The sequence below is a fragment of the Mercenaria mercenaria genome, chromosome 12 (assembly GCF_021730395.1).
Source record: "Mercenaria mercenaria strain notata chromosome 12, MADL_Memer_1, whole genome shotgun sequence".
Classification (NCBI taxonomy): Eukaryota; Metazoa; Mollusca; class Bivalvia; order Venerida; family Veneridae; genus Mercenaria; species Mercenaria mercenaria.
The window spans coordinates 50,900,191-50,927,302 of record NC_069372.1 but is presented as its reverse complement, the minus strand read 5'-3'; the positions used below and the strand labels follow the sequence as shown (position 1 = coordinate 50,927,302).

Genomic DNA, 27,112 nt, shown 5'->3' with positions numbered 1-27,112 from the left:
TTTTGGTCCAAAACAATATACTATAGACAGCAAAAGGAAATTTGTAACGTAAACCGCTTTCCCTTTTCATACTTCCCGTCTAAATGCCAACGGAATTACAGTAAATTAGATTCGTAGATTATTTTAACCTTCTTTCTCCTGTTTGATACATACATTTTCACCATACTTCCTTGCCCTCCCCTAATTATGAATTCATGAGTCATCAAATATTGCGTAGATAATGTGACGTTGTGACGCCTAAGACAACAAATCGCGTCATTGACACGACGTCAGAATTTCTTAGCAACAGTGCAGGCGCAAAATGGGTAGATACAATGAAGACGCTCCTTCTTGTCAGTCTTTGAAGTAATGAAAAGAATGAGGACAATTCAACCGAAGTGGATCAATATACCAGATGTGGTCCTAATCGAAGTGTTCAAGTATTTGACGGACTCTGAGCGCGCAAAGGCGGCCCTTGTCTGCGAAAACTGGAGCAGGATATTCCATTCACCATGTCTTTGGAGATTTCGGACATTTGAGATGGGAGGCTACAAGGCTCAAATCTATGGGATGCGTGCGTGCAAATTTGCTGAAAACTTCGGACGGTTTTTGAAATACCTTGTCATAAGCTGTAGTCATCCATCTTACCACACGTGCAAACTGTTTCAAAAATCAATTGACGAATTGTTCGCAACACTCAGAGAAGCAGAAACGCAGCTGTACGAATTCGAGTTATGCAGACTGGAACTTGAACGCTACTGGAAATATGACACTCCTAGGGAAAAGTTGATAAGTATTTTCTCTAAGTTTTTGAAAACTCAAAAGCGCATGCTATGTTTTGACATGTCGTCTGCACAATTGCCTGCATACGGTGGATGTCGTGTGTTGGACGCTATCGCGCACCAGTCTGGTAGCTCTATTCAAGACATGCTAATGGAAGACTTTTTTCACTCACGGCTGGCCGTTCACCAAGTCCAGAAATTCCACAAAGTAATCGGAAAATTTACGAACCTGAAATATCTGTCGCTGAATTACAACTGTCTTTCGGATGAAATCTTGGAGATCTTTACCAAGTCTCTCCAGAGGAAACTGCATTTCCTAAACATCAAAGTATTCCGCTTTGATCCTCACTTTCACCGAATTTCCGGCCTGGCTTGGAAGCAGTTTGCTCAATCATGCCCGTGTCTCCGTGTCGCGTTCTGGTTTGAAAGTGTCGGCATGCACGAGGCAATCGCGCCGATACTTGTGAAGGAAGCTCCAGTGAAGGATATCCATATATGGTCAGGATACGACGATGACCTAGACTGGAGACTTTCGGACACCATAGACCACATCACAAATACATACGCAAACATGATAGGTAAGCAAATAATTACATTGTTTTGCTACATGTTCATATATTTTACGGCGTCATCTGGTGGATATTTTATTCAGTTTTGCATCACACTGACAGTATACCGGATGAAACAAATGATTTATTAACGAGTTCAAATTTTATGTTTCATTTGGTGACATTTTAAGACTTCAGATAACATTTTAAGGTTCTTCTGAAAACATTTTATGGTTCTTCTTGTTACATTTTAAGGTTCTTCTGAGAACATTTCAAGGTTCTTTGAAAACATTTTAAGGTTGTTCTAATACTATTTCAACGCTCTTCTCTTAATACTTTGAGTTTCTTCTGAAAACAGTTGAAATAAACATTTTAAGCTTGTTCTGTAAACTCTTTCGATAACAATTTAGGGTCCTTCTGGTAAAATTTCAAGGCTCTTCAGAGAACATTTTAAAATTGCTATTCTGGTAACATTTCAAGGCTCTTCTGAGAACATTTTAAAATTGCTATTCTGTTAACATTTTAAGGCCCTTTGGTAACATTTAATTGCTACTCTGGTAACATTTTAAGGCCCTGGTAACATTTTAAGGCCCTCTGGTAACATTTAATTGCTATTCTGGTAACATTTTAAGGCACCTTTGGTAACATTTAATAACATTTTAAGGCCCCTCTGGTAACATTTAATTGCTATCCTGGTAACATTTTAAGGCCCTCTGGTAACATTTAATTGCTATTCTAGTAACATTTTAAGGCCTATCTGGTGACATTTTATTGCTATTCTGGTAACATTTTAAGGCCCCTCTGGTAACATTTTATTGCTATTCTGGTAACATTTTAAGGCTCCTCTGGTTACATTTTATTGCTATTCTGGTAACATTTTAAGGCCCCTCTGGTAACATTTTATTGCTATTCTGGTAACATTTTAAGGCTCTTCTGATATTATTTAAACATGATTTTTTTTCAGAGTCTGTATCATTTGAGCTGGATAACACACAAGAAATCATTGACCAACCTTTACTACATCTGGTATCCAAATGTAAAAAGCTGAAAGAATTGTCTGTGAATGCAATGGTATCCATAAAAACAGTAGAAGACATCTGTGAAATGCTGAGAGAGAAGACTATTGGTAAGTACAAATCAACTGATTTCATGGTATGAAGAAAAGACACAATTTGTCCCCAATAAAGCATGGATATTTGTCAATTTTTTATGCTGTAGGAATAACTAAAATATTGAGATATTATACAATTTATTTTCATAATTTTAATAATTACATCAAATTTTTCCTATACATATGTGTAAATGCAAATAATTTTGCAAGAAAAAAGAAATGATTACATGTTGTTCATATAGTATATGATAAGAAGTGGGGCTGCATAACAAATAGATTTTGATGCACGTGGAATGTTTGAAACTTCTTATGCAGTATGCATCTCTGCCAAACATTCATTCATTCTTACAATAAGCCCATTAATTTTTTCTCAACTTTTTTAAAGAGGTTAAATGCAAATTTTCATGAAAAGGTGAAATGCAAGTAAATCTAGTATTTCTCTAATTCTAGAAAAAAAATAAAGATCATCAAAGTAAAATTTTTGCAAGTGCTTTCAACAATATAATTACATAGAAAAATTTCAATATCCTTCTCCAAGTTATCAATGCTTCAGTGTACATGTAACAGTAATTCAACTTATTTTTTAGTAATATTTACTTTTCCGTGATATATGCTATGAAATCCTAAATATTTCATGGAAAATTAATTTTCATAAATTTTATCCACAAAATTAACTCCCAAGTATTAAGTAAACTTCCCACTCCTTTAACATGTATCTTCAAAATTTGAAATTCACGACCTCCCATATCTTACAAGTTAGCCGCTTTGACCAAAGCCAAGAATTTTCATACCAACGGAAATGAACAATGCCATAGTTTTAATCATTATATCATATTATTTCCTTTCCCAGATCTAACCATGCTGCATGTGACTTTTTGTGGCATCTCGAGTCAGCTAGTATCAGAGGAGGAGCTTGAACACATGCGCCGGCATTACTCACAAATCTTACAAGAACGTGGCACAGATTTTCGCCTACACCGATTTGACTTTTAAACTTTCAATTTTCCAATCTCAGTTCTATGAAAACCACAACAGGTCACATGCACATGTTGAAATTTTATATCTTTTATTGTTACACCTAATTATATTTTTTTGTTGGCTGCTAATCACTAAGACATATAATTTTTGATAAAAACTAAGATTTTTTTATTAAAATGAAAACTCTCTTTTCAATAATTCTTTTTCAATAAGTTATAACTATCTTTTTCAACAGGGTTTGTGATGTTTTAAGATAAAGATATCTGTCATTTAATATTACATAACATTCTGGCTTACAAAATTTTCTAAACAATTTTTCTACTATATTTTTTGTTTCCACTAGATTTACGAGAACTGCTCCTAACCTGTTGTGGTTTGACAGATGTGGAATGGAACATTTTAGCATCACTACGTGAAAGATACCAACCAATATTTAAAGAAAGAAAAATTGACTTTAAATGTACATCAGATCTGATTATAGAATCATCTTTTTAAAACAAATCTTGCAACTTTTATGTTTAGAAAAATGAAATTACAACTTGAAAACTTTAGTCCTTGTTGTTTGTTCTTGTCATCCATTATGATATAAATACAATAAAATACTGCTCGCTCAAAGTCGCAAGAGTATAAGCAAATTGCTTGACTTATCCGGTGTTTTTAAGCCATGCAAGCATTGAAAATGTAAGCGAAATGGCCAGGGATCTTTTTTTTGAGAGAGAGAGAAGACGGGTCGATGAGTACAAAAACCACTGACACATTTGACACTCATTTGAATGAGGTGATAAGATTAAAGTATGGAAATGCACTGATCTGGACCCTTTTTGGTGCCAAAGCCCTAATGCTGGTTTTCACACAGTGGCACTCATCTTTAACAACTATAACGTATCCGCAACAATTAGAGAACCTTAAACAGACATGCTCAACAAAATGCACGAGATATAAAATGCAGGTCAAGTACTGACCCTAAATCTGCATTCATGTTTTACAGCAATCACGAACTAATACTGTATATTAGGTAAAATTTATATGAGCCATGCCATGAGAAAACCAACATAGTGGGTTTGCGACCAGCATGGATCCAGACCAGCCTGCGCATCCGCGCAGTCTGGTCAGGCTCCATGCTGTTCGCTTTTAAAGCCTATTGGAATTGGATGCGCAGGCTGGTCTGGATCCATGCTGGTCGCACACCCACTATGTTGGTTTTCTCATGGCACGGCTCATATTAGTTTCATTTTTGCTTATTTCACCATCAGAGTGACACGCGAATAAAAACACATATGAATAATAAGCTGCATTATATCCAGATATTACCTAATACCTATCCACAAAAACTACCGTGAATTACAAATTTTTATCATCCCAAATATGTATAATGTCTATCAAACTGGGAAATAAACGTAATGCAAAAATTATGTTTACAATCTACAGTAATCCCTTAGTTAACCAGTGATTTCTTGAGCAAGTCTGAATATGCACTGTTCTTGATGATGAAAGTGATTATGATGTACAGATGTTTTGCACCACTTGTCTGTTACAGAATATTCTGAGTTTTTGCACTATAATTTGTGATTGCACCATTGTCCTGTGATCTTGATATCTGGATCAAAATACTGCAATTACATCTCCTTTTGTTGACAGTTTTAACAACTTTAGAGCCCTCAGTACCTGTGAAAAGAAGAATATAGAATTGAATAGAAGGACCATGATGGCCGGGCTCTGTATCACTCACCTGACTCAAATGGGTACATGCTGCTTATAGTTCACTTGGTGGTTTTTAACTTTATGAATGTAAGGTGAATGTTCATTTTACACTACGGTTTGTAACAGTATGCAACATAAACTGATACTTAACAGACAAGTGAAATGGCTGAGTATTCCCATTCCACCAGAAATATTGATCCCTACTAGGTGAAGAGTGTGGTGCTAGTGGATCCAATAAAATTCTCTACTGATACTTGCATTATCCAAGTTTTTCAAATATATGTCGATGAAAAGCAAGTGACCTCTGTGGACAGAGCAATTTTTCACCTCTGGGGCATAATTTGAATGAACCTACACATAAAACTACATGCCAAATATCAATCAAAGTTTAGGGCCTTGGGACAAGTATCTAAGCTCTGGCCTAAATGGGTTTAGACAGGTTTTTCAAAAAAATTTCCTATATAAGGCTACGTAAACCCTGTGAAGAACCAACTGCAACCCCAGAGACATGACTTGAACATATTGGTAGAGCACTACCACACAATGCTACATGGAAAGTATTTAAGCTCTGGCCATTATGGCTTTAAACAAGACGATTTTTAAAGTTTTTCCTATATAAGTCTATGTAAAACAAGTGAACCACAGGAAGCAAATCTGATAGAGGTCAATAGGCAATGCTCTTGGCCATTTGGTTTTGGAGAAGATTTTTGATTTTTTTCTCATTACCATGGCAACCAGAGTTTTGCATGGAAGAACTTTGGTAGAGGACCATCCATGGAACATCCAAGCCATGTTTAATCAACTTCCACCAAATGGTTGCAGAGGAGATGTTGTCTGAAGAAAAGTGTGGATGGAAAGACCATGATTGGACAGTGAGTGATCACAATGACTTCCAACAGCATGAAGGTGTGCTTATAAAAGTATTTGTTCTTACTTATAAAAAGATGTATTTATAACAGTTCTTTTGTAATTATTCTGAAAACAAATACAAGGAACCATAGAAACTGGAGTCTGTTTAAAATTCTTGTATAATGTTTATTTTATTAATTTCGGGTTTAAAACAGTTTTTCAACAAAATTACCTAACCTAACTAGTTACTGGATTCTATACCACTATGTAACAACTTCAAGTTCAGCCTTTATTGTTACTCTTGAAATCATTGAAGTACCTTAAGATAAGCTTGTGCTGTTATCCTGAATTCAATGAATTACTTTGTGATTATCTTCTTGCACTGAATTCTCTTAACCTTGTCCTGCAATCTATTACTATACCCTTGACATATCATGTTACCTCATAAGGCAATCATTTACCAAGGCTTAAGTCAATAATGCCCTGTTAACTCCGAAAGTAATCAAATACCTTCTGTTTTGCCTGTCCTATTACCCCAAAATATAATTAATACTACGTTCAGTTTTGCTTGCCCAGTTATCCCCAGATATCACTAATTACCTTCAGTTTAGCCTGTCCTGTTATCCCTGAGACTCTGAGACCCATTTTATGTAGTTCATCTGGAGATAGTAAATTACTGAAACAGAACAAAATGCTTGTTTTAGATGTACAGTCAAACTTAGTTTGCTTGAACTTGGATAATTCAGACACCACCCTTTGCTAGAACTCATTGTCGGGTCCCAGCAAAATCCCTGTATAATGTAAATTGTTCCATGGCTTGAACTGCAGATAACTCCTTTTGAGCTCCAACAATTGAAGTTTGTCTGTACATATAATAAGTAACGGCAGTTAGATAACCTAACCATTACTCCAAGAATTCTTATCTATACTGGCATGTTCTCTATGTAACAACTTCCCAACAAGAATTAGGGGCAACTGAAAGACTTCAAACATATTGTCTCTATCAAACTGTCACAGAAAACATTTTTATGGATTAAACTACTGACATCTCAATTCAGTAATGTGTGCTCTACATTGTGAAATAAATACAAGAACTCAAAATATAGAATAATAGCAAGGAGAATCAGTCCCCCTAGAAATGTTGGGCATTTAACGTTGTATGGCAACTTAATATAAGGTAGTGGACCTGTAATGACAATCTGTAATTTCCATTCAATTACATAATTGATTTTCTTTGTAATTTCTGTATTCTCTAGTTGTTACGGAAACCACAGATCATATGAGTAAACAAGAGGGCCCTGAAGGCCCTGTATCGCTTATCCTACCTAATTCTAACTCCTGATAAGTTAGAATCTAAGTTGGCCTTGATTTCAAAGCGACAAACATTTAGACAAAGTTTTATGAAGATCAATGATTTGACCTGGTGACCTAGTTTTTGACCCCACATGACCAAGATTTGAACTTGCCCTACAGATCATCAAGATTACATTCTGACCAAGTTTTATAGAGATATTATCATAAAGGTGGCCTCTAGAGTGTTATCAAGCTTTTCCTTTAATTTGACGTGAAGACCTAGTTTTTGACCCCAGATGACCAAATACTGAACTCGTCCAAGATTTTATTGAGGGTAACATTTTGACTTAAAGATCATCAAGGTTAACATACTAACCAAGTTTCATGAAGATACAGTCCTAAATGTGGCCTCTAGAGTGTTAACAAGTTTTTCCTTTGATTTTTTGACCTGGAGACCAAGTTTTTGACCCCACCTGACCCAGATTTTAACTTGGCCTAAAGATCATCATGGTTAACATTCTGACCAAGTTTCATTAAGATATGGCTACAAATGTGGCCTCTAGAGTGCTAACTAGTTTTTACTTTGATTTGACCTAGTGACCTAGTTTTTTTACCCCAGATTCGAACCTGACCCAAAGATCATCAAGATTAACATTCTGACCAAGTTTCATGAAGATACAGTCATAAATGTGGCCTCTAGAGTATTAACAAGCTTTTTCCTTTGATTTTTTGACCTGGTGACATGGTCTTTGACCCCACATGACTAAGATTTGACCTTGACCTACTAATCATCAAGATTAACATTCTTACCAAGATTTTATTGAGGGTAACATTCTGACCAAGTTTCATTAAGATTGGGCCAAAATTGTGACCTCTAGAGTGTTAACAGTCAAATTGTTGATGACAAACAACGGACACAGGGCGATCACAAAAGCTCAGCTTGAGCACTACGTGAGCTAAAAATTTAAAGTTGAAGAATAATAAAATTACAGACCAAAGTACTAAATTGTACGGAAACTGCTGACTGTCATTACAGGTCCATTACCTTAAAAAAAACATTCACACATAATAGAACAACAGCTTGTTCTCAAAAATAGCGCAATGGATTTGATTGACATTGTCCAAAATATCAATTTTCATGCTACTCAATGAAAATGAACATACAAAATAATAAACGTCATATAAACTTAAATTCCAACTCTTTCCTACAACTTGCAATCAATTAAAGCAATTAAGAGGTGTTTGTGCTTTGACATGCGGTTACTAGAGGCTAACTTGTCTCGAAAACAAATTACCACTTAAGATCAGTGATCACAATATAGAATCCCTAAACTTAACAACAATGGGCCTTTATTCATCAACAGTTTAAAGTCTGAATCTTAAACTTCATAATGGCAAATATTCAATTTTCCATATAATTTTGTTACCAGCAAGTTCATACTTCTCAAAGTTTGCTGGGCCATCATTAGTGACAGTATGAAGATTTCTCCAAAGTTTCCATGCAGTCTATGTGTATCTGACAAATCCAAATTAAAATTAAAATTAACAATTTTAAAGTCTAAGTTTCAGAATTAAAACACTGATGAATACAAGCCCTGTCCACGTGTCTGACCAAAGTCTTGATTAATCAAGAACTGTCACTTACCAATCTTTGTTTGATTTGAAATGATTCCACAAAACTTTGTATGTCTGCAAAAGAAAAGTGAGAATAATGGTTAATTTGCCAAAAGGGTTTGTACTTCAAAAAGTCATAGTCAAGCCTTGAGGTGTCTGCCAAACATCCTGACAGTATCAAGCTTGTTTGACTGGGAGTAAATCCATTTTTACCAGTATTTCAGTTAAGTTAAAGAAATAAGTTAACCTGACCAGAGTTCCCCACAAGTAACTGAGTGGGAATCTGACTTCAGACACAATATCTTCTGTAAGATGAGTATTGTACTGTTACAACTGTCAGAGCTAAATGAGTTGGCTTGATAGTTGTGTTTGAAATCAGCCAAAATTTCTGCGTAAATTAACCTTTAGCCTGTTGGTGGCAAGTGATTCTGGCTTTGCAACCTGTGCAAACCAAGATCAGCCTGCACATCTTTTTTCAAAAGTTGAAATCCACATATTCCAATATATTCCAATGAAATAGTTGTTTTGTTTTTGCCAAAAACCAAGAAATTTGATGCCCATTGTCCACAAATTCAAATGATTGAAAAATATCAAATATCACTTACGCTGTTGACTTCTGTAAGTTTAACACGACCCCTGATCAGCGAGGAAACTGACTCAAACTCCTGTTCAGACACTTCAACATACTCATTTGTAGTTTTTCTTTTGTGTGAAGGTGACATTTCATTGTCTGATGAACCTGGTGAACAGAGCAGTGATCTATTTATCTAATCCACTGTTACATCAACTGTTTTCAAAATACTTTTTTTGTTGTTATTGGTTTAACACCATTTTTCAACAGTATTTCAGTTATGTAACAGCAGGCAGTTAACCTAACCAATGTTCCTGGTTTCTGTACCCGTGTAAACCTTTTCTCCACAAGTTACTGCTAACTTCCATACATGAATCAGAGGTGGAGGACAAACAATTTCAGACACAATGTCTTAGCCTTCACGAAAATGTCTGTCCTCAGGTTTAACGTCTTTTTCAACAATTTTTCAGTCATATAAACCATGGTGTCTACTTGTAGCAGTGAGCACAATGCCCAACTTTATAGTGCTGCCTGAATAAAATATCTCACTGTAGACACGTGACACGATATCTCACCCAGTCACATTATACTGACACCGGGCTGACAAGTCCTAGCACTATCCTCTTCATGCTGAGCACCAAGCAAGGAAGCTATTAGTACCATTTTTTATGTTTTTGGTATGACGCGGCCAGGGATCGAACCCACAACCTCTTGCACAAGAAGCTGGTGCTCTACCACTAACCTACAGAGGCAACTCAATCTACAATAACCTATTTAAGTTAAATGAATGAGACAGGTTTACAGTACACATCAGAAGTACTTACAAGATTGACACTCGGCAGCATCTGCGTTACTGAGAGGTTCCCCTTTCTCAGGAGTCACCTCATCTCTTGAAGTTTTGTCTGTTGTGTTTGGTCCGTCCCCTGAACCAGATGAGGACTGGACTGACTCCTGACCCCAGGGCAACTCACTACCTAGGAATGTCTCTAATCTACACAGCTCCTCTGGTTTCTCTGCTGGCTAGATAGGTAAAAGAAGAGATACAGCAAAATCAAAAACTTTTTGAGGATCTATTTTCACTATATTCCCTAACTGATTGTATACACAAAAATAGATACTCCCAAACATGCTGGGTTTTTTTTTAATAAATATAAAATGTAGTCCTTTATATTTAACATGCAGGCCACACATTGCGAATATATTCTATCTTGCAAACTAGTGGCAAATTTCAAGCTTCATGAAAACCTCTAGGCTTATGGTATTTATGGTATTATAAAAAATTCTGTGATCAAGAAAGTCTTAAGTAAAATTTATTGTGTGAAGGTGTATTTTTTAATGTATTTTGAGCAATATTTCATGAAATAATGACATGTGATCTTGTCAGTTTGAGGTGACACTAAGGCAAAGGCAAAAATCACTTGTAGTCAGCAGACAGAATGTTAAATGTCATGTCTCATGTACAGTCATCCCACATGTATACCTGAACTGTTAATACCTAGTGGAAGTACTGACACAAAAAAGGAAGAAATATAGTTTCTGCGAAATCAAAAGTAATTGTTGGTAACTAAATTTTGTAAAATTCCAATTTCTTTTTGTTTGCAAAAGTTGAAATCAACAAATTCGTATCACCAGAAATATCCATTTTGGCCAAAACCACAAAATTTCATGCCCATGAAAATAAACAATCACTTCATGCTTTCTTACCATCATTCCTGTGTTAGTCTGTAAAGTAAGCAACAGTTGACACACATCATTCAGGTGACCTCTGAACTCTCCCAGTGTTTCCTGTAAAAAAAAGAACAAAATTCTTGTGTATGTAATTTTTTTCAATCCATGTTGTTCAGCTAATCAGTCTTTTTTGCTTGGTATTCTGTAACACCTAAACAACACATACTATATAATATAAAAATTGGAGGAACCAATGTTGTACCACAGAAAAGTGGTCTCAGTTTTTCCCTACGGCCAATAATAAAAAAGTTACTAAACAAGCTATTTACAGTAACATAAAAGGGAAGTAATAAAAAAAATATTGTAAGCAAACAAAAGAAGGATCTGTCAAATAAAAACAAGAGCACTGAAATGCAACGCAAATGCAGAGCAATATTCACATAAAACAAAGTCATATGACCTTTGACCCCTAAGTGTGACCTTGACATTGCATTTAGCCGTCCGAAACATGCGCTCTGCACATCCTTTCAAAGAGTGAACACTTGTGTCAGGTTTCCCTGAAATCCATCAAGGGGTTCAAGAGTTACAGAGCGGAAGGGAAATTGCTAACCAACACACATAAATAAAGCTGCTATTGTGCAGACAAGCTCAAAATAGCTAATTTTGGCCCTTTCAGGGGCCATAACTCTGGAACCCATAATGGGATCTGGCCAGTTCAAGAAAGGAACTGAGATCTTATGGTGATACAAGTCGTGTGCAAGTTTGGTTAAAATAAAATCATAAATGAAACCACTATCGTGCAGACAAGAAATTGTTAACGGACGCATGGATGCACGATGGATGAAGGGTGAACACAAAAGCTCATCTTGTCACTATGTGACAGGTGAGCTAATACAAGAGCTGTCTGATGACAGCGCGCTCGACTATTCGAAGCATTGATTGAAGAATGGGGTCAAAATATTTCCACGGATATTCAGACAAAAGAAATAAATAGATTAGACAAACAATGTTCCTGTATTTCTTTGATTTCGATAAGTCTTGTACTAAATGGCAATGTATTAGCAAATTTCAAAGTCCAAAAAGGGCAATAATTCAGTCAAAATAGTTATGTACTCTTGCCTACAGATGAAAATCATAATTATAAACAAGTGTTCAAAGTTTAAAAGCCATATGTCAAATAGTTTTGACAAAACATGGATTTGTATGAAAACAGAACCAATTTCAAAGTCCAAAAAGGGCCATAATTCAGCCAAAATAGATGACAGAGTTATGTTCTCTTTCCTACAGATAGAGACTATTATACTAAACAAGTGATAAAAGTTTTAAAGCCATATGTCAAACGCTTTACAAAAAATATGAACTGGTACGAAAAACTTAACCAAGATTTCTAAGTCAAAAGGGGCCATAATTCAGCCAAAATCCTTGATGGAGTTATGTACTCTTGCCTATAACTGGCCATGGTGATGGTAAACAGGTGTTGAAAGTTTCAAAGCTTTATCTCAAAAGACTTTGTCAAAATATGAACTGGTACGGAATATTAACCAAGATTTCTAAGTCAAAAAGGGCCATAATTCAGCCAAAATCCTTGATGGAGTTATGTGCTCTTGCTTATAACTGTACATGGTGATGGTAAACAAGTGTTGAAAGTTTCAAAGCTTTATCTCAAAAGACTTTGTCAAAATATGAACTGGTACGGAATATTAACTAAGATTTCTAAGTCAAAAAGGGCCATAATTCAGCCAAAGTCCTTGATGGAGTTATGTGCTCTTGCCTATAACTGGACATGGTGATGGTAAACAAGTGTTGAAAGTTTCAAAGCTTTATCTCAAAAGACTTTGTCTAAATATGAACTGGTACGAAAAACTTAACCAAGATTTCTAAGTCGAAAGGGGCCATAATTCAGCCAAAATCCCTGATGGAGTTATGTACTCTTGCCTATAACTGGCCATGGTGATGGTAAACAAGTGTTGAAAGTTTCAAAGCTTTATCTTAAAAGATTTTGTCAAAATATGAACTGGTACGAAAAACTTAACCAGGATTTCTAAGTCAAAAGGGGCCATAATTCAGCAAAAATCCTTGATGGAGTTATGTGCTCTTGCCTATAACTGGCCATGATGATGGTAAACAAGTGTTGAAAGTTTCAAAGCTTTATTTCCAAAGACTTTGTCAAAATGTGGACTGGTACGAAAAACTTAACCAAGGTGTGACGCCGATGCCGACACCGACGCCGTGGTGAGTAGGATAGCTCTACTTATTCTTCGAATAGTCGAGCCAATTACTATGCATTATTTTTTCTTAGACTGAGTAGTGGCAGTCCAGTTTAACAAACTGTTACATCAAACCTACCTTCTGTGATTCTTGTATTGCTTCAACCTGCTTCACTAAAGAGGAATACTCCTTCTTCACATCACTGATTTTGCTAAGTAACTCTGCAGGGTTTGTCTGAAATCAGCAGTAAAATATAACAATCACAAAGAATTTTTGAATGCATGAAGAAACCAAAAGTCTAAACAATGTATCAAGTATAACTTTAACAAATTGGTGAAAAACAAAATTAATTTGTACCAAAGATGTGACTGATATACAAAATTTCAATTCACTCTAGCCTTGTCAAATATACCAAGATTGCAAGGTAACTTTACAGGAACCTTCAGTGGCTCAGTAAAATTTCAGCAGTATGACTATGCTATAAAGTCCACAACTATAAAAACCTGCTTCAAGAGATAACTCTTTCTCTTCCCATTTCATACACATGTAACTTGCATCTTTATTTTGTTGACCAACTGTTAGTACCAAGATCAGTCTTCATTTCTAAAGATTGTTTTTTCATGCATGTACTTAACCTTTAACCTGCTAAATTTCTAAAATGGACTGGTCCATCATTCAATTTGGGAAATACATTTATTATTTAAAGAGGTGTTCACTGAAAATTTACTGACTGAATAGCAAACAGTACTGGCAATGATCAGCCAGCATGGATGTGCAGGCTATCTTGGTCTGCACTGGTTGCAAAAGCGGAATCACTTACTGCCAGCAGGCTAAAGGTTAACATTTAATACCTGTTGCAGCTCTTCATTGTTCTCAAATTCAAACTTGAGTCTTTGTGACAGGCTGTTTACATCAGAATCTGCCTTCTGGAACTGTAAATAAACATTAAAATACAGTCAGTTTTCTGAGCGGAAGACACATGTCCTGTAAACAGTTCCACCTACAGAAGGAAAAAAGCCCCATCTCTCACTCTGGGTTAAAGACATGTTTAATATAAAAGTTTGACAACAATTTCCTTTAGTTAGCATTATTTATATAAGCAGTATAACGAATTTAACATTTTGCATAAGAAAAGCATAAGATTATTATTTTAATTCTCAATCCCTTGAAAAACACAAATTTGATAAAAGCTTCCATTACAACAAACAAATTGTTAATTACTATTAATGATCTATTAAATTCATTTGATTTAATTTGAACTAGAAGATGCTTTTGTAGAAAAGTGCATGTCTCCCCCAGTGCATAGTAGTAATAGGCAAGACATCAATAGGGGACAGGAGCGAAAGTCAAAGAGACACTGATGGTTGGCTGCAAGAGGGATCATCTACTTGGCATGTCCTACCATCCCACTAAGTTTCAACATTCTAGGCCTAGCGGTTTTCAAGTTATGAATTGGACAGGGTCTTCCAATTTCGAGCCCCTGTGACATTGACCTTAGATGGAGTGACCCCAATCATCTACTCTGCATGTCCAATCACCCTATTAAGTTTCAACATTCTGGGTCAAGTGGTTCTCAAGTTACTGACTGGAAATGGTTATCCATGTTCAGGCCCCTGTGACCTTGACCTTTAATAGAGTGACCCCAAATCAATTAGGGGTCATCTACTCTGCATGTCCAATCATCCTATGAAGTTTCAACATTCTGGTTCAAGTGGTTCTTAAGTTATTGATCGGAAATGGTTTTCCATGTTCAGGTCCCTGTGATCTTGACCTTTAACAGTGACCCCAAAATCAAGAGGGGTCATCTACTCTGCATGTCCAATCATCCTATGAAGTGTCAACATTCTGGGTCAAGTGGTTCTAATGTTATTGACCGGAAATGGTTTTCCATGTTCAGGTCCTTGTGACCTTGACCTTTAATGGAGTGAACCCAAAAACAATAGGGGTCGTCTACTCCATAAGCCCTGCCTCCCTATGAAGTTTGAAGGTTCTGGGTCAAATGGCTCTCCAGTTATTGATCGGAAATGAAGTGTGACGGACCCACAGGGCAGAAACAATATAGACATGATAGACATAATAAAATGATTTTCTGCCTAATGATCAGATTCCGCAATCTATTTTTAGATACAGTTCCATTCTTTGAAATAATTTAAGACAAAAAATTTTGAATTATGTAAATGTGTTGTGCATTTTCCAAAGGGTGCAATATTCAACACCTCCTGAACAATACAGTATATGCATGCGGCTAAAAATGACCAATTGATTCGTAATATTATTTTTTCCTAGAGCACAATAGTAGCTGGTCACTGTACAAGCTTATTAGAATCTGGGCCCAGCAGCGTTTACTAGCGTAACTGAATTAAGCGGTCAAGTATCAAAGGAGGTATATATTCATTATACATATGTATAAAAATGATTTATGTTCAATTTGGACAAGACAGTATCATATATTGTTTCCTGTAAAACATAAGATCTTAGATGAGTTATTCATTTATTTATTTACCTATTTTTATTTCTCACTACATTATTCTATTTTCTTTTGCACAGCAAAACTTTTTTCCAGAATGTGTATAAAATACACATTTACCTAATATGCATTTTACTCAAGTACCAGGGCACTTGTTTGGCCGTTTTTGGGGCCGAATATGGACCCCATTCCCCCCATAAAATAGTATGTAATGTCCTCCTTTCTCAGAAGAAAATTCCCCTCAAAAAAAAACAAATGGACTCTCTTTCAAGTGGTTATATTATAGTGCCTCTAAGGAAGGTAACATGTACTGCTGCAATATAGTTACATGATTGAAAACAGTATTAATAAGTGAACATTTGATAGAAATTATTGAAAACAGTATTAATAAGTGTGAAAAGTAGTAACATACAGTATATATGGTCAAAATTCCCCATTTTGTCTTACAACGACGAAAAATTCCCCTTCCTCATGTTCCTGAGGGTATGGGTACGGTACTACCTGTCCCCAAAAGTTGTCTAGTTCCCAGAGTACACAACTTTTACAAAATTAATTTACACAAACTATATCCTACCACCATCCAATTCACTTACACTGATCCTGACTATCTTCTGAAGGTGCAAAAGAAAAACTTCATGTTACTAAAAACAACAAATTAAAACAAAAATAACAAGATTCTCAACAGACTGATTGCGAAATCCTTACTTTGCGGCCATTCTCTGTAATACTATTATAGTATACAACTGATGATTTTTGTTGGCACGGTAAGCCGAAGGTCCGAGGTTGGCGGATGCACATTTTTGAGCGACTGTTACATATGTACTCAGACATGATCATATGAGTATTAAATATAACAGAATACAATATTCTTTGCAGTGCCACTTTCTTCACTTAAATTGGGAAAAATTATAAATTTATAGAGCACTTGTCCGGCGACTGTTCCTGTCCGGCCAAGCTGCTACTAATTTAAATGTGTGAAAAATGCTAGAATGTAAATAAACACAATTTTCTACTATTTACCATTGCCTCTACCCTTTCCGCTGCTTTCTGCATTTTATGTGTTTTTGGTTAGCCTTTAAATATGTAAAACATTTGACTTTAATTAGACCGATAAGGACCTGGTAAGGGAGGTAATTAATTTAGGTATTAAACCCAAATAATGAAACTGGCTGAAAGATTAAACTACCAGAAAGAAAATTCCAATATTCGGTCATAGTCTGTTACACTGATCTGTCTTTAATTACAAGTACAAAGTCTGTAACAAACCGATTACAAACGTCGGTCTAATATCATAAGGCATAACACTTTGAACAGTACTCATCATCATCATCATCATCTTTGATAATGGCAAGCAGTCCTGTTGGACTATAATGGCCATGCGTGGGGGTTAGTAAAGTGAAAGATTATCAAGCCTCCCAAGCTACTCAATCCACCCAGGAGGACATTGACAATGTGATAAAAAATAGTGCAAAAACCTACTCAAGCCCTTAAAGCCTATACATTGCATAATCTACTATGTACATGGTGAAGAAACAAGAGAGTTAGTACTGTTAAAAGATAAAAGCATATATGTACTGTCTAGGGGATGTGTGGTAACACAGTCAGTCCCGACTTAAACACAGCGTTTGAGTCAGCACTGACTAAGTGCACCGGCAGTGAGTTCCATTCAACTATTGTCCTAGGGAAAAATGAGTACTTTATGTAGTCAACTGATGAGTGTGGTATATGATATGCTAGTTGATGGTGATGTCTGGATGTTCTTAATAGTGGATCCATATATTGTAAAGGTATTATGTCAACAAGCCCATAATGTATTTTATGGAAGAGGCTAAGACGGATGTTCTGTCTTCTGCGCTCTAAGGACTCCCATTGTAATTGCTGTAGTAATTGTGTTACAGTACCCGGCGACTTTGAATAGTTGTTGGTAACAAACCTAGCGGCCCTCTTTTGTACATTTTCTAATTTCTGCTTGTCATTTAATTGATAAGGGTCCCAAACAGAAGCACAGTATTCCAAGGAAGGTCTGACTATTGATTTGTAGGCTGCTGCTTTAGTTTCAGGTTTGGCAGAATGCAGATTTCGTTTTAAGAACCCAAGATTTTGACTGGCCTTGTTTGTTATTTTGCTAATGTGTGGAGACCAAGAGAGATTAGATGAAAGTTCCACACCGAGATAGGTAGCTTGTTTGACCTCAGACAAGGGTTTGTTGTGTAGAAAGTAGTCAGTCATGACTGGTTTAGATCTAGGTGGGGTAATGTGCATGATGTGGCATTTGTCTACGTTGAAGGCCATCCTCCATTTCCTCTCCCACCCTGCCAGTCTGTCCAGATCTGCTTGAAGGGTCTGTGAGTCCACAGCTGAGCGTATTACTCTATAGATGATACAGTCATCAGCAAACAGTCTCACATACGAACGAACACTGGCAGGGAGGTCGTTTATGTAGAGAAGAAATAGAAGTGGCCCTAAAACGGAACCCTGGGGGACACCAGAATCAACTGTGGCTACAGACGACATAGCACCATCAACAACTACTTTCTGCGTTCTATTACTGAGAAAGGCTTTTATCCAGTGATGAGCATTGCCTCTGATACCATAAAATTTAAGCTTGTGGAGGAGTCTTCTATGGTCTACTACATCAAAAGCTTTACTAAAATCCATTATAGCGACATCAACCTGGCCTTCCTTTACAGACTTGACAAGATCATGAACAAAGCCCACAAGTTGGGTCTCACATGATCTACGTGCTCGAAAGCCATGCTGATTGTCAACTATAATATCATTTGCATCCAGATGATCAAGGGTGTTACTAACTACAATGTGTTCAAGTATTTTGCATGCAATGCATGTCAGTGACACTGGCCTATAGTTGCTAGGTTTAAACTTCTCCCCCTTTTTAAAGACAGGGGTGACATTTGCCTGATTCCAATCAGATGGTACGAGTCCGGACTGTAAGGACTTATTGAAAATGAGCGTGAAAATTGGTGCTATTTCATCAGCACACTCTTTAAGAATTCTAGGTTTTATGGCATCTGGGCCAGCTGCTTTATGGGGATTTAGTCCTTTAAGTAGTTTAGAGACGCCATTTTCAGAAACGGAAATGTTTTTCATATCAGGGTAAGGACTGTTTCCAAGGTCTGGGAGTACAGAATCATCTGGTTTGGTAAAAACAGAGGAAAACTGATGGTTTAATATATTTGCCTTATCACGAGAACTGGACTTCAGTATGCCATCTTCTCTAAGGGGTGCAACACCACATGAGTCTTTCTTAAGGCTTTTAATGAAACTCCAAAATTTTTTGGTAGTTCCATGTTTTTGTTCAGTAGGATCACATACAATGTTGTTAATGTAATTCCAGTAGGCTTTTCTTGTTTTCTTTTGTATAAGTACTTTCAGTTTCTTAAGTTTATCAAGGTACTTTCCTTTTGACTTTTTGAACTTGGCATACAGTCTATCCCTTTTTTTAAGCAACTTTTTTATTTCAGTGTTTATCCAAGCCAAGTGGTGTTTCCCATTTACATTTTTAGATGGTACATAATTATCTATCAAACTCTCTAGTTTAGACGTGAAGTTATCCCAAAACTCCTGGACATTTAGTTTATCGGACATTTTATTTAATTCTATTCCAAAATTTACTAACTCTGATTTAAAACCAGCCCAATCAGCTTTATCAAATAAAAGTATCTTTCTTTTTTCTTTGTAATTTATTCGGGGGGTAGCTGTTATATCAATGAAAGGGATACAGTGGTCACTAAAGCCAGGAATGACTTTGATATTGTCAACTAAGGTTGGATTATTTATAAATAAAAGGTCTAAGGTATTTTGAGTAGTGTCTGTAGTTCTAGTTGGCTCATGAATCAATTGCTGAAAGCCAAAGGAGTCTGCTAAGTCAAGGAGTTTGTTACTTTCATCTGCATGGGTAGCACCAGTATCAACTGTAAGAGATTGCCAATTAACATTTCCAAGATTAAAATCTCCCCCAACTATGATGGTGTTGTTACTACTGTCAATAAGTAAGGTGGTACGATTTATTTCATCTATGCAACTAAGGTCCTTGTCTGGTCTGTAGGCACTACAAACATAAAGATCTTGTTTACTTTCCTGTTTGATCTGAGCCCAGATGATCTCCGAGTCTGACTGAAGTTCCGGTAGAGAATTACTGGTAAGCTTATTTGAAACAAGAATGAAAACCCCACCTCCCGTACGACGTTTACGATCTTTTCTGTAGACTTTATAATCGGGTGGAAAGACTTCAGAATTTTTTATGTGTGGCTTCAGCCATGATTCGGTACCAAGCACAATATCAGGCTTAACAGTTGTTAACATTGCAAGAAAACCCAATTTTTTACTTTTTACAGACTGGCAGTTTGCAGTAATGATTTTGAGATGTTGGATATTTTGTTTCCTTCGAATTTGTTTAGGAGCTCTGTTTGTCTGAATGTTTGTTACTGGGTGTGATGATTTTCCAGTTGGAGTACTACTATGAAGGGGATGTTGAATTGTGACTGTTGGTGATTTTAAACATGACAGATCTGAGCTGACATCTGAGATGGAATTATTCGAGTCGGCAATTGACGAGTTTTCAAAAAGTGATGATGCAAAATTTGGTATCCCACATTTATGACACTCCCAAAATTCATCTGAGTGATCACTGTAAAAATTATACATATGTGAACTCATGCCCTGGCACTGTGCATGATACCATGTACTACATTCCTCACAATAAATACCACGGTCTGGATGCCAACCTACTACTTTAGTACAAATACCGCAAAGATCTGATCTATTTGTAACTGTGCTGTTTGGTCCTGGGTTGGTTTCAGTGTCAAAAGCCATCATTATTAATATGAGGCAGATATACATGAGTGTGAGTCTATTTTGATTGAGGAGCCTCTTTCTGAATTTTTTCAAGTGAAGCAGTCCAGAGGACAAAGCAAAAGCAAGATCTAAAGCAGGAATACCATTATCTGTTCTTGTATATGTACTAAATTTCTGAGCAAATTTTGACAGTAAATATGGGCTAACCCCAGAGCAACAGATGTTGTTTAGCTTAATGGAACCCAACTTTCTGAAGGCACCTCCTCCAATCTGATATGACAGCTCAGCACTCATAATATATAGAGATAAGGATAGAATCCCCACCATACACAGAGTGATTCTACACATGTCTACTGCAACAAAGGCAAAAAGAGGTAAATTTCGTAAGTCGCGAAAATAGATGACAAAGCGACAGTGGAGCAAGGAAAAAGCCGAAAACAGTTTGGGAAAGGTCAAAAATTACCCTCACTCTGTATAAGATGTCTCTATGTCCCTATTTTTCATGAAATTGATAGTAAAGAACCTGATGGAAATGGTTAATTTGTGAAAAAAGGGACCTATCGAAGAAAGTGAACCCCACGCAAACTCAATCCGGTTTCTGATCGTTTTTGGATTTAACACCAAACCAACACAAAAAATATATCTACAAAAACAAGGCATATTGTGTCTTTTCAGCTTTCATCCGATATATGGGGTCTTTCCTGGAACCTATATAGTCGGTTCAAAAACTCATGACGTGCTTAAAGACACTGATTCTGGTATGCAAGGTATGTGGCCTGTGGTCTGCGAATTGGCGGTAAGTGCCAATATACAAGACTGGACTATCGATAGACTTGCTTCTGTTTTTTAGCGCAATAAGCAACTGTATAGCTACTGTGCAGTACATAAATTCAAAGAAATATAATTTTTATAACTCTTTGATAAATTGCATGTGATATTTTTCACCTTTATAGAAAACCATGCAGTTCTCACCTTTATAATGAATTTAGAAAGCCTGATTAAATTAGGGCAAAAGAAAGAAAGTAATAGATACAACAGTATTTTTATTTTTTGATAAATCTGGTTTTATTACAATAATGTCTCATTACTGTTGGATTTCTATTAGAAATAAAAGGAAATGCATTCAGACATCTATAAATTATAAATCATTGTGTATTTTGAACAATGATATCTCATTATTGCTGGATTTTATTATAAATGAAAGAAAATGTATTTACACAACACACAGGGAGCTATATATTCCCAAATGCATTTTTAATATATAAATTCCTTCTGCCTATATTTCTTTTTTTATTCATCAAAAATGCAACTGAGTGCTTCTTCAATTTCTAATAAAATCCAGCAATGATCTTTTTTTGTCTGGTTTTATTTGGTTACTTAGATTAAAAGATCATAATAATTGAATAAAAAACTTATTTCTCATATTAAGTTTTAAATAATTCTTTTTTTTTCTTCATTAAATAACGGCAAGAGCTTTTTAAAACGGTGAGAATTGCTTTGCTGTACAGTAATATTTTAATTCGTCAGAACATTACTCAACATGACTGTCAGAGCAATTATAATTAGTATATTGTCATCTAAAATAATTTTGCCTATATTCTGAAAAAAACTGTATTTCAGTAAAATGCAAGACACAGGCAATAGCCAATTATCTTTACATATCAATAAAATTTATGATCCTGTGACATAGACTACATGTCAAGTCTACATGGGTTTATGGACCCTTATCAGACTTGACCAGACAGGATCCTGTTTATTGGGGATTAAAATGTCTGTCATTTATGGGGAGGGGGTCACTTATATAAGAGATTTTCTTGCCTTTAAGTTGTATTGTTACTTATCTTGCCGACTCAAAATAAAAGTTACCTTATCTTATATATCGTACGACCTATCGCTATTACGTTTTTAACCAAGGACGTAAATTGACGCTGATATTTACTTCCTTGATTAAACCCAATAACTTTAAAGTTCCGGTTCTTAATTTTGTTACATACTCATTTATAAACTCCGTTAAGTTTCAACGGAACGTGAAATATCAATAATTTCAAATTTCACATCGGGTGTGCGACATCATTTGAGACGTCAGTTTCATGTATGTATTGTTTAAAAAGTTCTATAATGACGATATTTTGAATTTTCCTCAGGCCTAGGAACAACTTTATATCATTTATATAATAGTTATAGGTACAAATAAAAATAGTAAAAATATGCACTTGCTCTTTTGTGGAATAACATTGCGCTCCTAAAGTCGCACAATATTTCCGCTACAGAACACGTGCTTATCCAATAACCTAAAAGCATTGCACATTCCGACATGTCACATACACATGTATGATATTTTAACCTTTTATGCAGTACTGCTGATACATGCAGATACGTTTGTTTAATGTTTATATAGATACAGTGTAGTGATCATTCACATTTTCAAGTTGAAATCTGGGTATATAGATATCTAGTATCTTTAAACTGCTTTCAAAATTAGAATCCTAAAACTGTCATGTAATCCGAATTCATCAAGAGATGGCAATAGAATGAGCTCTTTGAGAATGTCGCTGGATATTAATTTTATCAAGATCCTAGAGTAATACTCTTGAAGTTGTTTATATGGCTCTAACAAGAAAGCAGTTGAAAAGGAAAATCCACGTTCAAGGAACTCAGTGCCATAAAATTGTATAAATGGAATGGACACCCTTCCAGGTTTTTTTTTAAGATTTAAACTTTTAAGCTTTGATTTTGACAAAAAGTTTACAAATCATTTTAAATGTTTTACATGTCATGCCTTCTGATACCATTTCGCATGCTAGAGATTCACCCGGTGTTTAATGTTGAGCTCTCACGTTGTGTTTTCACTGCGCCATGCATCCAGGAATTTTGCCCTAGTCTTTCGTGTTTTGGAACACGGCTAGGGTTAAATGTGAGGTTGGATGATCACTTTATCCAGTTTAAGATTACCAAGTGTATTTTTGCCACTGACTGTTCCAACTCAGTGTCCCGTCATGTTCCTGAGATTGTATGTTTCGTCCTTGTCGCCTGTGTGTTTTGTTGTTGCGTGCATGTGCATTTGCTTGAGTCGATCGTGTACGCTGACATGAGTGTACTGCTGTGGACTGCAGTTAGATGTGGCTGATTATTTATCCTGAACATAACTTAATAACCCTTCAAGATATTGATTTCAAAGTTTGCATACAGGTAATTGGTAACTAGGCAATATGCAGAGGGGAGGGCTTGACCTTGCTCGGTATTTCAAAGGTCAGGGTCAAGGTCACCAATTGAGTTCAAATCTGTCCTTTGTATTTTGTGTCCAGAGCACTACTTCAAAACTATGCAAGGTATTGACTTTAAACTTGGAATATAGGTAGATGGTGATAAGACGATTTGAGTAATGCAAAATCCACATTACTCCCGCTCTCCTCTCCCACCTACACTCAAACATCATCCCATCCCTGTATTCTATAACCGCAGCTGCAAAACTTCGTGCGTATATTGCCTCTTGTTAATCATTTTGTTAACGTAGATATCTTAATTAAATTTTTGCATTTTTTAAGTTCATCTGAATGCATGCCTTTTTAATTATAGGCAACTTGTAGAAAACGCTGCTCAATGTAAAAAGAACGCAGTCTGAAATGTGTCAGTTCATATGATCAAGTATGTACCTTTGTATTTTTGTATTTTGATTTATTACAGAGAAATTTCTAGTATTAAGCCAGAAAGAGCACATACACTTGAATAGGCTATTCATAATTTTGATGTGATTTATATACCTACGGGCATATAGCGATTGGAATGTACGTCTGTTTGTCCGTACGAACCAGATTTTACCGTTTTACCTACAGCCCACATTAATGACCCGATTTAGTTATTGCTCACACTCAACAATCCTACAAACGCATCTATATATGAAGATGACCTTGACCTTCGTTTGTTTGTTTGTTTTGGGTTTAACGCCGTTTTTCAACTGTATTTCAGTCATGTAACGGCGGGCAGTTAACCTAACCAGTGTTCCTGGATTCTGTACCAGTACATACCTGTTCTCCGCAAGTAACTGCCAACTTAACCACACGAATCAGAGGTGGAGGACTAATGATTTCAGACACAATGTCGTTTATCAAATAGTCATGGAGAACATACGCCTCGCCCGAGGATCGAACTCAGACCCCGCGATCCGTAGACCAACGCTCTTACATACAGGGGTAAGCGGGCGGGCTACCTTGACCTTCATAATATCATGATCTTCACCTTTAAACTTAAATCCTAAAAATAACACCTTTGGTCATGCACATGGGAGCATGATCTGGAATATTTTTCACAGCAAAATAACAGAAGAATCGGGTAGAAATGTAAAAATCGCCTACCAATGCATTTTATTTAATACTACTTTTTAAAAATTAAAACCAGTTTGGGCTTGAAGTACATCCAAAATAATAAATAAGACGAACAGTTCCCGGAACATGCTGCACACCAATTACATTCGAATGAATATCATGTAGAAACAAATAACGCAACCAAGCGGACATTATTGCACTCTCGATGTCGTTGTGTCTGTTCGTGAGAGGCAATGAACTGTTAATCACTACTCAACAAAAGAAGCAGATTGAATATCAACTAGGGAAAGCCACGGTCTAAAAACGCAGCTTTCCAAAACCGCAGCTCACAACACGTGGACATGTACAGGCACGCACGCACTGACACACGCACACATATACACACATAAACACACATCAAAGTTTTTTTCCTTTCTTCTGGCAATCTGGACAGAAAATGGGCCATAGATGTTTTTTCCTTTATATATAATGACAAATTTACATTTTTATTCCCGGGTATTTTCCAATGAAAATTAGCATATCTCATCACAATATAGATTAAGATATTAATATTTCCCATTATGGAAATTTCACCTACTTTCAGACTCACTATTACGACACTGCAACGATACCTAGTCAAAACATCTTCGACAAATACATGACTGTCATCTTAATCTTTTTACCTTAATCTTTTTATCTTAACTCCAACTTTGTGCTGATGATTTGGTTTTCGTGATACAATAAATATCTAGTACTGGTATAATATTATGATATAAATTTCAGCACAACGTGATATATCTATAAACGTTTATGACTATATGTGACAAACGTGTAAATATCCATATCAAAAATTTGCTTAGGGTATTGTTCATCTATACTGGTATTTCATTTGTGTTGATTGGCCTAGGATATTCCTGATCGTAAGTTGTATCTCATCCACTATATATATGGTTCCACCAAAGCAAGTCTTTTGAAAAGCAGGACGCCCTCAGAATGTATTAATGTTGTGCGGGTTTTCAAAGCTGTCGATGATGGTTTACAAATATTGAGTGAGTTGGCCAAGTTTAGTACATTTCGACTTTAGTACAGAATAATCATAACAGAAATAATTGTTATTAAAGTGATCCGACGCTGTCCCATATTTTTCTCTCATATTTTTGTGCTCAGATTACAAATTACTACTTTTCAACTATTTACATACTTTTAGCGGCTAAGCGTCTGAAGTTGGTTAGATTTTTTTGTCATACTACATATTATTTAAACAATATTATCATCCCACCAAGGATTAGTTTGCTCACGAATACGTTATTTTATTGATTGTTTGGTAGTACACAATTGCTGTATATGGAGAAATAACGCCATGTCATATTTTTTATATATCAAGACGTTGGTCAAAGTTACGTTGTCTTAAATAGGTGAAGAAAAATTTTTACACGATCGAACCGATCAGTTTTCTTATTAAACAAAGAAGACTGAACTGTGACGTTATAATACAACAAAATTGCTGTTCGCAAGTCACAATTACTACGCCATTGAGCGAAGCGCGACGCTTCCGAAATTAAAACCACATAAATTGGCAAATATTTGTCTGATGGCGTCGAGAATGAGAATGTAGATAGTAATCCTTGATATCGTGATAGAAATCGTGATCGTTATTTCCTCTTGAATAAATCCATTGTTTGTCATTCAGAATCGCTCTCGTGATATAATTCCTTCACATCTAAAGTCCAAACAATGATTAATTCAACGTCAAAATCACTGTTGACAGAAAATATTTCTTAAATAAATTTCAATGTTTCTGCAAAGAAGGCTAACATGCGATAAAAAGGCATTTGTGGTGTTGTTTTTTTCCGTACTGAAGTTATTAAAGGGAAAGACAATGCTGTTATGTTACTTCTGTCTGCTAGGATTTCTTAAATCATTTAAAGAAATGAAAGAATTTTTAAAAAAGGCCTGAAAGTGAGAAAGTTATAAGCATTTAAATACTTGATTGAAATAGCGGAAATTTTGTTTTTATGGCAATAAAAAGCAAAATGGCTGATTTATTAAATTTCTAGATACATATTTGAACTGTTTTTACTTTTTTCTGTAAAATAATTTCTCTACTTTTTCCAGCTATAATGAAAGAACTACACTCAAGAAACATATGAAATTTATCTATTTAAAAGGTTTTTTGCTAAATAAGGAATTCAGCAGTTTGTAAATGATGTAATAAATGATCAGCCAT

The 27,112-nt window shown here is 35.8% G+C and overlaps 2 protein-coding genes across 3 annotated transcripts; one reads left to right on the top strand and one right to left on the bottom strand.

Moving 5' to 3' along the window:
• Positions 1 to 271: 271 nt before the first annotated feature.
• LOC123534255 (F-box only protein 39-like) lies at positions 272 to 3,949 on the top strand. Of its 2 annotated transcripts, none has more exons than XM_045316423.2 (3): positions 272 to 1,339; positions 2,274 to 2,435; positions 3,742 to 3,949. In XM_045316423.2, the coding sequence occupies exons 1-3, from the start codon at positions 349 to 351 to the stop codon at positions 3,891 to 3,893; spliced, it is 1,305 nt and encodes a 434-aa protein (XP_045172358.2). In that variant the 5' UTR covers positions 272 to 348; the 3' UTR covers positions 3,894 to 3,949. The 2 variants fall into 2 exon arrangements, with proteins under 2 accessions (XP_045172358.2, XP_045172359.1); XM_045316424.2 differs by lacking the exon at positions 3,742 to 3,949 and adding an exon at positions 3,271 to 3,413.
• On the bottom strand, positions 2,542 to 16,914 carry LOC123535102 (spindle and kinetochore-associated protein 2-like). The gene is made up of 9 exons (XM_045317645.2): positions 16,790 to 16,914; positions 14,154 to 14,234; positions 13,441 to 13,536; positions 11,131 to 11,211; positions 10,251 to 10,446; positions 9,461 to 9,594; positions 8,887 to 8,930; positions 6,549 to 6,624; positions 2,542 to 5,063 (listed from the first exon to the last, which is right to left on the bottom strand). The coding sequence occupies exons 1-9, from the start codon at positions 16,820 to 16,822 to the stop codon at positions 5,001 to 5,003; spliced, it is 804 nt and encodes a 267-aa protein (XP_045173580.1). The 5' UTR covers positions 16,823 to 16,914; the 3' UTR covers positions 2,542 to 5,000.
• Between the last annotated feature and the right edge of the window lie 10,198 nt (positions 16,915 to 27,112).